The 17,182-nt window shown below is 43.2% G+C and overlaps 1 protein-coding gene across 2 annotated transcripts in view; it reads left to right on the top strand.

Annotated features, from left to right (window-relative positions):
* The window catches only part of shank3a (SH3 and multiple ankyrin repeat domains 3a), a 1,183,771-nt gene that overhangs the window by 697,644 nt on the left and 468,945 nt on the right, over nt 1–17,182 (top strand). For both annotated transcript variants that reach the window (XM_078553129.1, XM_078553130.1), the window contains exon 11: nt 3,851–3,917. In XM_078553129.1, coding sequence (XP_078409255.1) covers nt 3,851–3,917 — 67 coding nt within the window. The remainder of the gene's footprint in view (nt 1–3,850; nt 3,918–17,182) is intronic.

Here is a 17,182-nt window from a genome sequence, read left to right as displayed (position 1 = left end):
CCTTCACCTAGAAGGAGTGTTTGGGGCCTTGGCTGGTGAAGAGAGAGGAGGTAAAAAGGCAGGTGTCACACCTCCCGTGATTACATGGGAAGGTGCCGTGGGAAGGGGACGAGATGTTGGAGTGAATCAGAATGTCTCCAATTGGATTGCCCAGCAGCTCTCCAAGATGGCACTTCCTCCCCAGATGAGGGTGAAAGTCTTGACCTTAGGCAATTAGCCTTGTAGAGCGCTAAATGGCTGCAGGGCAGCTGAGATCAGCAGGGATGCATTCGTTGTCGACTCTTTGGTGGCAAGGTGGGAAACCCCATCATCTGAAAAATCCTGCCTTATGTTATTTCCAGAGAGATGCAATTGTAAATCAGGGAAATTATGCTAATTGAACCTTGGTTGGACCACACTTAAGTGTACTGTGTACAGTTCTGGTTGCCATATTATTAAAAGGAAGTGTGGAGGCACTGGAGAGGGTGCAGAGAAGATTTACAAGGATGATACCAGAAATGCATGAGTCTATGTATCAGGAAAGGATTGACAGACTCTCTTTTCTCTTGAAAATAGAAGGTTGAGGGATGACCTAATAGAGGAGCAGGAGGCCATTCAGCCCATTGAGCCTGCTCTGCCATTCAACTGGCTGATCTTCTACCTCAATGCCATTTCCCGCACTATCCCTGTATCCCTTGGTGTCATTGGTATCTAGAAATCTGTCGATCTCTGTCTTGGACATACTCAGTGACTGAGTTTCCACAGCCCCCTGGGTTAGTGAATTCCAAAGATTCACTACCTCCTGAATGAAGAAATTCCTCCTCATCTCAGTTCTAAATGGCTTTCCCCTTATTCTGAGGTTGTATCCCCTGGTTCTCGACCCCTTAGCCATTGGAAAGGTTCTGCATCTACCCTGTCTAGCCTTGTAAGAATTTTGTAAGTTTTAATGAGGTCACCTCTCATTCTTCTAAGAATATATGCCCAGTCTCAATCTCTCCTCAAAGGACAGTCCCGCTTTCACAGGAATTAGTCTGGTGAACCTCTGCTGCACTCCCTCTATGGCAATTATATCCTTCCTTGGATAAAGGGACCAAAACTATATACTATACTCCAGGTGCGGTCTCACCAAGGGTCTGTACAATTGAAGCAAGAAGGTCGTTATTCCTGTTCTCAAATGCTCTTGCGATAAAGACCAACACACCATTTGCCTTTGTAATTGTTTGCTGCACCTGCATGTTAGCTTTCAATGACTCATGAACAAGGACACCCATGTCCATTTGGACATCATCATCTCCCAATCTTTCACCATTTAAGAAATGCTCTGCTACCTCAGTTCCTCCTACCAAAGTGGATAACCTCACACTTATCCATATTATATTCCATCTGCCATATTCTTTCCCACTCACGAAGCCTGTCCCAATCCCCTTGAAGCCTCTTTGCATCCTCCTCACAACTCACATTCCCACCTAATTTAGTGTCATCAGAAAACTTGGAAATAATATACTTGATCCCACATCCAAACCATTAACATAGATTGTGAACAGCTGGAGACCAAGTACTGATCCTTGCAGTACCTCACTAGTCACAGCCTGCCAACCTGATAATGACCTGTTTGTTCCCACTCTCTGTTTCCTGTCTGTTAATCAATCCTCAGTCAATGCCAGTATATTACCCCCAATCCCATGTGTCCTAATTTTGTTTACTAACCTCCTTATTGAAAACCTCCTTCTGAAAATCCAAAAACACACATCTCCTGGTTGCCACTTATCTATTCTGCTGGTTACATTCTCAAAAAACTCCAATAAGTTTGTCAAACATGATTTCCCTTTCATTAATCCATGTTGACTCTGCCCAATTATATCATTATTTTCCAAGTGTCCAGTTATCACATCCTTTATAATAGATTCTTATATTTTCTCTATTACAGATGTCAGGCTAACTGGCCTGTAGTTCCCCATTTTCTCTCTCCCTCCTTTCTTAAACAGTGGAGTTACATTTGCAACCTTCCAATCTGCAGGCACCGTTCCAGAAGCTATAAAATTTTGAAAGATGACCACCAATGTATTCACTATCTCTATAGCTACCTGTTTCAACACTGGGTCCCGGGGATTTATCAACTTTCCCGTTAATTTCTTCAATGCTACTTTTTTATTAATACTAATTTCCTTCAGTTCCTCATTCTCACTAGTCCCTTGGTTTGCTATTATTTCTGAGAGACTTTTTGTATCTTCCTCTGTGAAGACAGACACAAAATAATTATTTAGCTTCTCTGCCATTTCCCTATCCCCCATTGTAAATTTTCTTGTCTCTGCTTGTAATTGACCCAATTTGACTTTGCAACTCTTTTCCATTTTTACTTACCTATAGAAGCTTCTAACAGTTCGTTTTTATGTTTCTCTCTGGTTTACATTTATATTCTATTCTCCATTTCTTTATCAGTTTCTTGGTGCTCCTTTGCTAAATTCTAAAATGCTCCCAATCCTCAGGCTTACTACTTTATTTGAAAATTTATAAGCCTCTTCCTTTGATCTAATGCAATCTTTAACTCTTTTGTTAGCCACGGTTGACTCACTCTGCCTGTTGTGTTTTTTTTTGCCTTAAAGTAATGTGTATTTGTTGTAAAAGCGTATATATGTTGCAGAGGTCTTCAAAATTAAGAAATGTTTTGCTAGAGTGGATAGAAAGAGAAAAGGCTGGATCTAATGCAGCCATCGTGGTGGGAACCATGGTGAGCGGGCGCACTTAATCACGAGAGAGGCCCCACATTAGTCTCCCATCAGCTGGAGAACCTTCCCCTTAAGTCGGAGGGTGGAAGGGGCTGATGTGGGATTCCCAGCTAGTGGTGGAATGTCAATGAAGCTCATTAATAAGCCAGTTGACACCCATTATCCCTAATTATCACTGCAATTTAGTGGTACCTCAAGCATTTAATGGGAGCTGCACGACTTTCCCGCGTCCTCAGAAGGCCACCCAGCACTGTCAGGTTTGGTACTGGTCTTCCGGGGTGGGATTGGGGGTGGTCCCTTTATAATCAGGCACTATTTATGGGGGACCCAGCATCGGGAAGGTATGGGAACATGGAAAGCCAATCCCTTGCCCTCTCCTCCCACCTCCCCTTCCCCCTTCTCTGTGACTCCCACCCACCCCGTCCCGCCTTCTCTCATCTTTGACCTGGGATCTCACAACATTCCTGGGCCTCTGGTGGATGCATTGCCAGCAGCAGCCATCGCTCCCACTGGTGCTGGCGGCGACAATAGCTCTGATCCCCTGATTGGCCAGGAGCTATTGGAGGGCAGGGACCTCAATTGCAAAGGACGCTTGATGCCGTTGGGCCTCCCCTACGGAACTGATAGGTTCCCTGCCCGTTCTCCGACCAGTGTATGAGACGTCCTTCATCCCTACAAAATCCAGCCCAAAGAAAGCTGGAGGGGAAAAGCAAGACTAAAGGTCATCAATATAAAATATTCACCAAGAACTCCAATAGAAGAAACTTCTTTACCTAAAGACCAGTGAGAATGTGAAACCTGCTATCATAGGAAGTGGTTGAAGCAAATAGTATAGATGCATTTCAGGGGAATTGAAACAATTATATGAGGGAGAAGGGATGATAGATTTTGAAGAGGAAAGATGGGAGGAGGCTGAGGTGGCGCATAAACGTTGGCATGGACTGGTTGGGCCAAATGATCCATTTCTGTGGCGTATATCCTATGTAATTTGCCCTCACCCTGAAATTAAAACCTGCTCGAAGATTTGAAGAAAAGCAATGGATTCCTGACTCAGAGAGAACCGAAGTGGTGCTGAGCCAACAAAAAACAAGATTTGTTATGAGGGGTCATTGAGTAACGATTGCGGTGTCCTCTCTTTGCTCCAGGTTGCCATTATAGCTGGGAACTTTGAACTGGCCGAAATTATCAAGAATCACAAGGAAGCCGACGTTGGTGAGTTTGAATCTTAATTCTATGTAAAGGGGAAGGAGTCTCACTTTGGGACCCATTTTAAAGGGTGACACACTGGAGAATCATGCACAAATCAATTACAGAACGAAGCATCAGTCAGTAAGGCACACCGTAGCAGGACCTTACTTGCATGAGGGAAGTCAGTCACAAAGTAACTGGGCTGTACAATAGAGCGGTTAGTTAAACAGTCATCGGGCCACACTGTCGAGGGATGAGTCATACAGCAACAGGGCTAAACTATTGATAGTGACAGGGCCGCATTATTGATGGGTCAATTAGCCACAGTGACAGTGTTGCAGATGGTGGGATAACTTTTTCCCTTGGTCCTCACCACTTGGTTGTCCACAAAACAGTGTATGTTTTAGAGGGGTGTTTTAAACATTTTTGAGTATTGTCATTTTAACAAATAGACATGAGACAGGTTTTCTGGTAACTTCAAATCAGAAGAAAAGATAAAGAAGAAAAGATTTTATTTACACACCACCCCAAAATGTAAACACAATGAAAACATTCACTCCCTCAAACACAAACACATACATACACACACAAAAAGATGAATTCTACAGATGTAGCATACATTTGTGTTATTATCTGAATCACAAAAGCAAATCAAGTGTTTTAAATTAGTCCTTTAAGATGCAAGTATTGCAGGCCTAATGGGTGCTCCCTCATGATTCTTAGAAGATAAATGGAGGTGGGTTTTTTCTCTGCAGTTGTGGCCAAGCTTCCATAGAGATAATGTTTGCGGGTGAAGACAAATTAGCCCCCTTCTCATTGCCTGGGAAGACTGTATGTATTAGGCAGGGTTCCTTTCTCCTTGCTGGAACATGGTCCCTCTTGTGTCCTGTTGGTCACCAGACTGCGCTGCCCCTAGCTGGTCCTTGGAATAATAAGATGTTTTCTCTGAAGTCAGTTTTGATCATGTGACACGATCAATACATCCATTGTCCACAGAAATGATTTGAAATAAAAGCGATTGCTACAATGAGGGTGAATGGTGGTCGTCATATCTGCTTGTGATACATGGTTTCTCCACACCTTTTGTTAAGTTTCTTGTTCACAGATACTGAATCTCAGGGACCATTATATTTGAGTTTCTGTAATTTCCCAGATAATAGGAGCTGTAAATTCACAAGTGATTTCATATCCAGAACACCTTTTCAAAGGGGGGACTATGTTCACAGACATTTATGTTTTAATACTTTCCAGAGACCTGAGTTAATTCTTGTATGCAGAAGCAGCCAGGTCAGCTGACCTCAGTGGCCATCTTTGTTAGTGGCACATTGTTCATTCTAAAAAGAAAAGTTCATTTCAAAGTCCACATTGAATAAAGTTTGTATCTTAAAAATTATGAATATGACATGCCTTCATTGAGCATGACAACAGTGACCGGGCTCCACCATCAAAGGGGTTAGTTATTCTCTCACTGACAGTGTGTGAATAACTAACCCCTTTGATGGTAGTCAGTCAGTGAGTCACACGGGATCTTGGGATTAGACAGTAGCATCTTTTCATCTGCTTATCTCAGTGCCACACCAGCAGTGCATTCAAACATGGAGCCATCATGGTGTTGAGTTTTTAACATTTTGTATGCTTGCTTTAATTAATAAAATCAACACAGATTGGATTAATGAGTGAGCTGATTCAATTGGAGTCCCTGAAGGCAAGAACATCCTAATGGAATGCACTGTATTTTACTGCTCAAAATAAGTGACTGGACCCTTCACTGTTAATTAATTACATGGTGATGGGGTAGGGCACGGCTCTTTTAAAATTATGTCAGTGCTACATTCAAAGTGAGAGACTTGTATTGGCAATTCAAACAACTTCCCCAAAGGAAGTTCCTTATTAGTCTCCCCATTATGTCATAATAGCTCCCCCATTATGCCACCCAGTCAGTGTCAAAAAGGTCAGCAGGTGTAAAATTGAGGGTAAAGCTCCCTCCACTCTGCCCCATCAGACACTCCTAGGTTAACTACAGCATGACTTAGATGCAGAGTCAAATTCCATCAATTCCATCCTGTCCACTACTAATTGTGAACTGCATATCTCGAACAAATTCGTTTGATAAGCGCGTTCAACATGTTCCTGTCCCAGTGTCAGGACAGACCCAGCAGAGGTGGTGGCACAGTGGTATAAGTCGGGAGGGAGTTTTCCTGGGAGCCCTCAACATTGACTTCAGACCCCATGAAGTCTCAGGGCATCAGGTAAAACATGGGCAAAAAACCACCTGCTGATTACCACCTACCCCATCTCCACTCTCAGCTAATGAATCAGTACTCCTCCATAATGAACACCAATTGGAAGAAGCACTGAGGGTGGCAAGGATGCAGAATGCACTCTGGGTGGGGTACTTCAATGACCATTACCAAAAGTCACTCAGTAGCACCACTATTGACCAAGCTGGCTGAGTCCTGAAGGACATAGATGCTACACTGGGTCTGTGGCAGGTGGCGAGGGTACCAACAGGAGGGAAAAACTTACTTGACCTCGTTCTCACCAATCTCCATGTTGCAGATGCATCTGTCCATGACAGAATTGGTAGGAGTGACCACTGTACAATCTTTGTGGAAATGAAGTCCCATTTTCACATTGAGGATACCCTCCTTTGTGTTGTGTGGTACTACCACCGTGCTAAATGGGATAGATTTAGAACAGATCTAGCACTCATAGCTGGGCATCCATGAGGCAGTGTAGGCCATCAGCAACAGAATTGCATTCAGCCACAATCTGTAACCTCATGGCCGGGCATATCCCCCACTCTACCATTACCATCAAGCTGGGTGGATCAACCCTAATTCAATGAAGAGTGCAGGAGGGTATGCCAGGAGCAGCGCCAGGCATACCTGAAAATGAGGACTACATGGATCAGATCAAAACTCTGCAGCCCTGCTGCATTCAGCCGTGAACGGTGGTGGACAATTGAACAACTAACCAGATAAGGAGGCAGCTCCACAACTATCCACAACCTCAATCATGGGGAAGCATTTGCAACCATCTTCAGCCAGAAGTGCCGAGTGGATGATCCATCTTGGCCTCCTCCTGAGGCTCCCAGAATTACAGATGTGAGCCAATTTGCTTCACTCCATGTGATATCCAGTAATAGCTGAAGGAATTGGATACTGAAAATGGCTATGGGCCCTGACAACATTCCGGTAGTACTGAAGACTTGTGCTGTAGAACATGGCATGTCCCTAGCCAAGCTGTTCCAGTTCAACTGCAACACTGGCATCTACCCAGCAATGTGGAAAATTGTCCAGGTATGTCCTATACACAAAAAGTAGGACAAATCCAACCCAACCAATTACCACGCCTTCAGTCTACTCAATCATCAGCAAAGTGACAGATGGTGTTGATGACAGTGCTACCCAGCAGTACTTATACAGCAATAATCTGCTCATTGACAGTTTGAGTTCTGCCAGGACCACTCAGCTCCTTACCTCATTACAGCTTTGGCCCAAAAGAGCTGAACTCAAGAGGTGAGGTGAGAGTGACTGCCCTTCACATCAAGTCAGCATTTGACCAAGTGTGGCATCAGGAATGCCACAGCAAAACTGAAGTCAATGGAGATCAGTTGGAGTCATACCTAGCACAAAAGATGGTTTTGGTTGTTGGAAGTCAATAATCACAGGCCCAGGACATCACTGTAGTAGCTCCTCAGGGTAGTATTCCATGCCCAACCATCTTCAGCTGCTTCAACAATGACCTTCTCTCCTACATAATGGCAGAAGTGGGGATGTTCACTGATGATTGCACAATGTTGAGTACCATTCACGACTCCTCAGATACTGAAGCAAGCCATGTCCATATGCAGCAAGAGCTGGACAGCATTCAGGCTTGAGCTGATAAGTGGTAAGAAACATTCACACCACTTCAACAAGAGGAAATCTAACCGTTTTCCCTTGATGTTCAATGGCACTGCCATTGCTGAACACCCCTGCTATCAACATCCTGGGGGTTACCATTGACCAGAAACTGAACTGGAGTAGCCATATAACCACTGTGGCTACACGAGCAGGTCAGAGGCTGGGAATTCTGTGGCAGGTAACTTGCTTCCTGACTCCCCAAAGCCTGGTTTATCATATACAAGGCACAAGTCAGGAGTATGGTGGAATACCTTCCGCTTGCCTAGATGAACGCAGTTCCAACAACATTCAAGAAGCTTGACAGTATCCATATTGGACAAGACCATATAGGACAAAGCAACTCACTTGATTGGCACTCCATCCACCATGTTAAATGTTCAGTCCTTCCCCCACCGGTGCACAGTAGCAGCAGTGTATGCCATCTACAAGATGCACTGCAGCAACTCACCACGGCTCCTTCGACAGCACCTTCCAAACCCGTGACCTCTGCACCTAGAAGGACAATAGCTGCAGATGCACAGGAACACCATCACCTGGAAGTTGCCGTTAAAGTCATCTACCATCCTTACTTTGAACTATATCACCGTTCCTTCACTGTCACTGGGTCAAAATCCTGGAACTCCCTTCCTAACAGCACTGTGGATGCAGCTACACCACATGGACTGCAGCAGCTGAAGAAGGTGGCTGACCACCACCTTCTCGAGGGCAATTAGGGATGGGCAACAAATGCTGGCCCTAGCCAGTGATGCCTACATCCTGGGAATGAATTTTTAAAAATTCCTCCCTCAATGACATTACTTTCACAGTTAATATCATTCAGCCCTATCATAAACTCCATGTACCTTTCCACAACCCATATGCTCTCAACCCCTTAATAGAGCCACCCATTTAATCTCTTTCCATAGGCCATATACATGATATCCTATCATGGACTGAACCACCTATTCATCCCCTTCCACAGCTTGCGTAAATTCTACTACATAAATATAAAAGCAAAATGCTGCAGATGCTGGAAATCTGAAACAAAAACGGAAAATGCTGGAAAAACTCAACAGGTCTAACAGCATCTGTAGAGAGAGAAACAGTTAAAGTTTCGAGTCCATATGACCCTTCTTCAGAGCTGAAGTGGCAATGTGATGAAATTTATACTGTTTAAGGGGGGATGGGGCAGGTGGAGCTGGATAAAAGGCCAGCGATAGGTGGGGATATTTCCACCTCCACCTGCCCCACCCCCCCACCCCACCTTAAACAGTATAAATTTCATCACATTTCCTCCCCAGCTCTGAGGAAGGGTCATGTGGACTCGAAACGTTAACTCGGTTTCTCTCTCCACAGATGCTGCTAGACCTGCTGAGTTTTTCCAGCATTTTCTCCTTTTGTTTTACATTCTACTACATCATGGACTCTACCCATTTAGGAACATGTGAACAGTAAGGGGCAGGAAAAGGCTCTCTGAACCATCCAGCCTGTCCAGCATATACTGTGCATTGCAATATTTGCAGACCCCACCCTATGATCATCTTGGAGAGACAATAACTCGAGCTGATTTGGGAAAAGAAAATCTGGAAAATTCCTTGCCCCCACCCCCTTAGATAATTGAAACAATTCCACGAGATTGGCTTGAATTCCCCACCTTTTGTACAAAGCCATCGCTGCCCCATCCAATAAAAGGTCCAGCTCTACTTTGGCCATTTAGGATTTTCAGTCCGGGGTTGGGAACTCTACGCCCGCGTCATTTCTGGGTCCTGACCCTGTGCCGTGTCTGCAAAAATGCAGATCCCCTAATTGGGCTAGAGACCAGCTCGGTGCCAAATTAGTGGTGCCAGGCGATGAGAACTATCTCCTGAGTGCAATGCTCAAAGGCAGATGGCATCATTACTGGGCTTGACATTGACTTGCAGAATAGAATAGGCAAGAGATCGGAGGGCTAGCAGCTTCAGAGCACAGACAAGTGGCCAAATGGTCACTGAAAAGCTACTAGACCCGCTCTGTATAAATAGCCTTTTTTTCCCTAACAATTTTACTTCGTCAGAAACATTATTGAATGTCTTCCCACGTTGCCTCCAACAGCTGTGCACTAACATGCACCAGACTGCTTGCTTTTCCCAATCTGCAATTTGAACATCACCTTCTGGCCCACTCCAGCCTGTTAGCAAGCTCTTTAAGGAGTTTAACAGGCAGTTAATTGGAGGTGAGTGGGCTGCTGGCTCTCCCACCCCTGCCCTTGGTTTGAAAATAACAGTACGTTTCAGAGGCATCAGAAGACTGACACGCCATCTCCAAGCAGTTTTCAAAGCATGCCTGCAGTTAACCTCGCCCCCTACAGGCAATTGAAAATCAAGCCCCTGGTGTCCACTACCTTAGCCAGCAGCCTATTCACTATTCTCTGGGAAAAGGACCATTTCCTGTCATTTAACCTAGATCTGACCTTACACAATTTAAAATTGTGACTGCTGGTGCTCTATATTTTAATTAGAACAAGCTGAGTACTGGAACACAATCTATTCCCTTCATTATCTTAGAAACCACAATCAAATCAGACCAAGACTTCTCCAAAATATAGAGTCCCAGCTATGAGCCTATCTTGACAACTAAGATGCTTCAAATTGAAAATTAATCTCGTGGTCCTCCTCGGCATCTATTTCAAAGCCTCAAGGTCACCTATCACGTGAGGAGGCCTAAGTTGGACACAGTATTCAAACTGAGGCTCGAGAAGGGTCTTGCACAAGGACAATAAAACATGTAAACTCAGCTATCCCAAAGACTCTGCCACATATTTAGTCTTCTTTTGCAATCCACATACACTGCACCCTGTCAGGGACCCTATCCCATGGGCTGTAGGTATATCTAATACTCCATCATTAGTTATAGATATACCCAACACTCCATCACTAGTTATAGATATACACAACACTCCATCACTAGTTATAGATATACACAACACTCCATCACTAGTTTCAGTTACACCAAACCTGGCACGTGTACAGTGGAAATTGTGTTGGCGCTGTCTGTTGGTTTTTAGATTTTTAAAAATGTATTGTCACAGACTGTTAAACCCAAGCTTTGGCATCTGATGATAATTTCCTAATTTGCACCCTATTTGGCTGTTTTCAACTTCTGTGATGTCCTTCAAATTACTCCTTCACCTTACACCATTTTTGAATGAGGAGGCATAGCTGTATTATCTCTGACTAGTATTCCAGAGACCCAGGCTAATGCTCCAGGGACCCGGGTTCGAATCCCACCATGGCACATGGCAAAATTTGAATTCAATAAATATCTGGAATTAAAAGTCTGATGTTGACCATGAAACCATTGCTGATTGCTGTGAAAACCCATCTGGTTTACTAATGTCCTTTAGGGAAAGAAATCATCTGTCCTTATCTAGTCTGGCCTATATGTGACTCTAGACCCATAGCAATGTGGTTGACTCTTAAATGCCCTCTGAAGAGCAATTAGGGATGGGTAATGAATGCTGGCTTAGCCAGCGATGCCCACATCCCATGAATAAATAAATTTTTAAAAATCCCATTCTGAGCCTAACACACTCACGCCATAACCACTGTCAGAGATCCACAAACCACCTACCTCTTTGGCAGACGTGTACAAGAAAATGAGAAAACTGTTACCAGATTTAGCACCAGAAGTGGAGTGGGGGAAGGAGGAGGGGGAGTCTATAGTTATATGTCTTGTGATTGGATATATAATAGCAGTTCTCCAGTTCGCTCTTCATCACACAAGATCAGATGGTGATCCCAATGTTCTGCTGATTCACTCATTCCTCTAATTGATTTCATCTTTTGAATAGAGAGATGTGGTTCCAATATATCTTGATAGCCATGCAAGTTACATGTATAGCTTCACTGTTACTGTAATGCAATTATTTAAGAAAGCACTCAATAAAATTTCAATTGGTGAATTTTGTTGCTGTCAAGGCATGGGACATTGATGCGGGGGACTGGAAGATTTTCTGTTTCAGCATCAGGCTGTCACAAATACAATTGCTGTGAAATACAGAGTAAAGGTCTCTCCACACTACTTCATCAAATACTTCCACATCGGGCAGAGCATGGGTTAGGTGCAGAGTAGAGATTCCTCTATGTTGTCCCATCAAACACAGGACAGGTTCAGCATGGGTTAAGTGCAGACACCTGGATCTTCCGATGAGTGACAATTGTTATTGGATTGCCGCTCTGCTTGAACATCCCCCCCAACTTGATGCTGCTTCACATTTCTTTTGGGAACCTTCCGAGCCTGGCTTTCCCAAAAATGCAGAGCGCAGCCTTCCTCAGACAGCTCCTTCAAGGCAGGGTAGACTTAAGGGGAAGACAGAATATGGCCCCTTTTTATGATACGGACTGCTTTATGGTAAGTTTGAAGCTCTAGTGTGAATGTTAGTGAATGGATGAGTAAGTGAGTGAGTGGATGAGTGAATGGGTAGGGTGGGTATGTGGGTGAGGTGAGTGAGGTGAATGAGTGGGTAAGTTGGTAGGGGTAGGTGGGTGAGGTAGTAGATGGATAGAGTGGCAGGTGGGTGAGGTTGCAGGTGGGTAGGGTGACAGGTGAGGTGGGCATGTGAGTGGGGTGGTAGCCGGGTCGGGCTGGTGGCCAGGAGAGTAGACGGAGTTGCCCCACTAGTTACAGCCTGACAAACCATAAAATGTCTTATTTATGCCTACTCCCTGTTTTCTGTCCAGTAATCAATCTTCAATCCATTCTAACAAATTACCCCTGATTCCATGAGTCCCAACTTTATGTAACAACCTCTTGTGTGACATCTCATTGAATGCTTTTTTTCAAAACCCAAATTCCCTACATCTGCTGGAGGTTCCTCATTATCCATTTTTTAGTTACTTCTTCAAAAATTCTGCTAGATTTATCAAACATGATTTCCCTTTCATAAATCTGTGTTGACTCTGTTTAATCATATTTTGATTTTCTAAGTGCCCTGCTATCACATCCCTAGTAACTGATTCTAGCATTTTGCCTACTATTGATGTAAGGCTAACTGGTCTACAATTATTCGTTTTCTTTCTTTGTTCTTTCTTAAATAGCAGGATTATGTTTGCTACCTTCCAATCCTTGGGAACTGTTCTGGAATGGGGCACATTTACCTTTACTAATCTCTTCCTATTTATATACCTATAGAAACATTTTTAAGCTATTTTTATGTCTCTCGTTAGTCTACTCTCATATTCTCTTTTCTCTTTCCTTATCAATTTCCTGTTCCTCCTTTGCTAAATTCTAACATCCTCCCAATCCTCAGGCTTACTACTCTTTTTGGCAACATTGTAGGTGTCTTCCTTTGATCTAATTCTATGTTTAATTCCTCTTGTTGGCCTTGGTTGGACCACTTTTCCTGTTTATTTTTTGTATCTGAAAGAAATGTATATTTGGTGCAAATTATGTATTAATTGTTTAAATGCTAGCCATTGCATGTCTACCATCGTATCTTTTAATGAAGTTTCCCAATCAACCTTCATACCTGTGTTGTTTGCTTCCTTTAGATTGAAGACCCTATTTCAGACTAAGCAAAATTACTTTCAAACCCCTTGAGAAAGTTCAACACCAGGCAGCTTGTTTCGTTACAAACAATTACTCTCAATATTGTAGTGTCTCCCATGTTGCTAGTCTGGCACAGTCTCCAGAACTGAAGAAAAGCACAAAGGTTGACATGCCTCTGTAAAATTTTGATTGAACAATTAAATATTTCTGAGCAGTACTTTAAGCCCAAAAGTGACTGAGCTCAAAGAGCTCATAACCAACAGCTCCAGCTGTATACATTCCAAAGTGCTTCCTTTGCTAACTCCTTTTTCCCAAGAACAATTAAGGACTGGAACAATCTTCCACAAACCTTAATCTCCATGCCCTCTAAGGATTCATTTAAGGAAAATCTGTTGAACATTTTGAATTAGTGTGACCATTGACTGCAATCATTGTACGCCTTCTATGAAAATTCCCTGTTGGAAGACTACAGAGGGAAACCTTACCAAATACCAAGTACCAAACTCAGTATAAAATTCTATCTATGGTCATTCTTCCCTAGAGGCCCCTTCACTATAAGGTTAATTAACCTTTTACTCATTGCATAATTCTTGATCCAAATAGCCTGTTCCCTAGTTGGTTCCTCAACATACTGGTCTAGAAAACTATCTTGTATAATTTCATGAAGTAGGCCACCAAATTATAAGCCACTACCTCCTTGGTCACTGTCTGAAACTGAATCAGACTGTTTGCAACATCGGTGCTTTATTTGACACTGAAATGAGCTTCCAACCACATATCCTCTCCGTCACTGAGACCACCTACTTCCATCTCTGTAACAGGTTGCCCATCTCTGCATCCACCCCAGCTCATCTGCTGCTGAAACCCTCATCCATGCCATTGTTATATCTAGATTTGACTGTTCCAATGCACTCCTGGCCGGACTCCCATGATCCACCCTCTGTAAACTTGAATTTATTCAAAACGCTGCTGCTCATATCCTAACTTGCATCAATCACCTCCTCCATTGCCTCTATCCTTGCTGCCTTACACTGGCTTCAGATCCAGCAATGTCTCAATTTTAAAATTCTCAAATCTCTCCATGATTAATAGATGCATAGAGTACAAGAGCAGGGCGGTTATGCTGAATTTATATAAGACACTCATTAGACCTCAGCTGGAATATTGTGTACAGTTCTGGGCACTACATTATAGGAAGGATGTGAATATATTGGACAGAGTGCAGAAGAAGTTTACAAGAAGTTTACAAGAGGTTCCAGGGATGAGAAACTTCAGCTATGAGGATAAATTGGAGAGGTTGAAACTGTTCTCCTTGGAGAGAAGAAGGCTGAGAGGAGATTTGATTGAGATGTCCAAAATCTGGAGGGGGCTGGTCACAGTAGATAGGGAGAAGCTGTTCCTACTTGTAAAAGGATCAAGAATGAAGGTGATTTGCAAAAGAAGCAAATGGGATGTGAGAAAAAACTTTTTCACACAACGAGTAGTTTGGGTCTGGAATGCACTGCCTGGAAGTGTGATGGAGGCAGGTCCAATTGAGGCATTCAAGAGGGCATTAGATGATTATTTGAATAGTAACAATGTGCAGGGGTACGGGGAAAAGGCAGGGCCATGGCACTAGGTCATAACGATCATTTGGAGAGCCGGTGCAGACACGATGGGCAGAATGGCTGCCTCCTGTGCCGTTAAAATTCAGTGATTCTAATTTGGTTTCCCTAGTCTGTTTGAATATTAATGGGCCCCATGATTACTGTATTATCCTTAGTATATGCACCTCTAATCTAATTTATATTTTGCCCTACCTTACAACTACTGTTAGGGGGGACCAATAAACAACTCCGTCAATATTTTCTGCACCTTGCTGTTTCTTAGCTTCACCCAAACTAATCCTGCTTCTTGATTTTCTGAGCTAAGGTCCTTATTCTCTACTGACTTAATCCCATACTTCATTGTCAGGGCTACCTCTCCTCCTTTTTCATTTTGCCTATCATTTCCAGAAGTTAGGTATCCCGGGATATTTAATTCTTAACTTTGTTCGCTTTCAAACACATCTCCATAATGACTGTTGGATCAAACTTATTCATTTCTGTCTGTGCTATTAATTCATCTAATTTGTTGTGAATGCTTCATGCATTCAGATATAATGTCTTTAGCTTTGACTTTTTTCGCATTTTCCCCGATGCCACCTTAATCACTAATGCCCTATTACCTTTGTTACTCTCACTGTCTCTTCCTGACCCGCTCTGTTTCATTATTACACAAAATGCTGCTCCGCTGTAGAGCCTTAACATTTCCCTTGCTGCCTTTGAAGTTATCTTTTCCTGCATCCTCCCTCTTGACTTGATGGTAATGGTAGAGTGAGGGGCATGTTGGGCCATGAGTTTATCAATTATGGTGAAGTACAATTCTGCTGCTGCTAATGGCCCGCACTGTCAGAAGGATGTCTAGTTATGAGCTGCCAGATCTGTTCTGAATCTATCCTATTTAGCACAGGGGTAGTGCCACACAACACAATAGAGCATGTCCTCATTGTGAAGATGGGAGTTTGTCTCAACAAGGACTGTGCAGTTGTCACTGCTACCATTATCATCCTGGATAGATGCATCTGTGACAGATAGTTTAGTGAGGATATCAGGTTGGTTTTTCCTTCATGTTGGTTCTCTCATCAACTGCCCAATATGGCAGATTTATCTTTCAGGAATTGGCCAGAAGTGCCCCCAAGCCACTCTTGATGGACATTGAGGTCTTCCTCCAAGAGTACATTCTGTGCCCTTACTACCCTCAGTGGCTTTTCCAAGAGTTGTTCAACTTGGAGGAGTACTGATTCATTCAGTTGAGGGAGGATATTAGGTGGTAATCAGTAGGAGATTTTCTTGTCCATATTTGACCTCAGACCTCATGGAGTCTGGAGTCAATGTTGTGAACTTCCACATGCACTCCTTTCCAGCTGTATACCACTATGCCACCATCTCAGTCTGGAACATTGGTTGTAAGGTACAATTCTGAGAGTATGACAATGTTAGGCTGTTGCTTGATTCATCTGGGAACAGCTTTCACAATTTTTGCACAGGTCCCCCCAGATGTTAGTGAGGAGGACTTTGCAGTCTCAACTAGGATGGGTGTGCCTTTGTTTTATGTGCTGCCTAGGTCATTGCAAAGTTGTCTGTCCAATTTTATTCTTTTTAGAAATAAAAACTGAAAATGCTGGAAATACTTAAGTTAGGCAGCATCTGTGGAGAGAAACAGAGTTAATGTTTCATTTCAATGACCATCAAAACTGATGAAGAGTCATCAACCTGAAACATTAACTCTATTTCTGCCCACAGATGCTGCCTGATCTGCTAAGCATTTCCTGCGTTTTCTGTTCTTATTTCAGATTTTCAGTATCTGCAGAATTTAGCATTTTTATTCTCATTTGATTTTTCCCTAGAGGTTTGAGACAGCTGAGTGGCTTGCTAGGCCATTTAAGAGGTAACTGCTGAGGTTCTGGAGTCACATATAGGCCAGACCAGAAAAGGGTGGTAGATACTTTTCCCTCAAGGACATTAGTGAACAAGATCGGTTTTTACAAAAGTCATCGTCACCATACTGAGACTAGCTTTTTATTCCAGATTTATTTAATTAATTGAATTTAAATTCTCTCTGCCTCCATGTCACAATTTGAACTTGCGTCTCTGGGGCATCAATCCTGGCCTCTGGATTACTAGTCCAGTAATATTACCACTTTGCTAGCATTCCTTGTTCCTCTTGCACTTCCTGCTCTGGCACCAGTGTTTGCAAGTAGTAGTTCTTGGGTTTCTGAAACAAGAAAGGCATAATGGTGTAGGGTTGTGGTGAGGTAAGAGTTGGGCGGAGTGGGTGGTGGTGGTGCAAAAGGTG

This window comes from Cetorhinus maximus, chromosome 12 (assembly GCF_964194155.1).
Source record: "Cetorhinus maximus chromosome 12, sCetMax3.hap1.1, whole genome shotgun sequence".
NCBI classification, from domain to species: Eukaryota; Metazoa; Chordata; class Chondrichthyes; order Lamniformes; family Cetorhinidae; genus Cetorhinus; species Cetorhinus maximus.
This window is presented reverse-complemented; position numbering and strand designations above follow the sequence as displayed.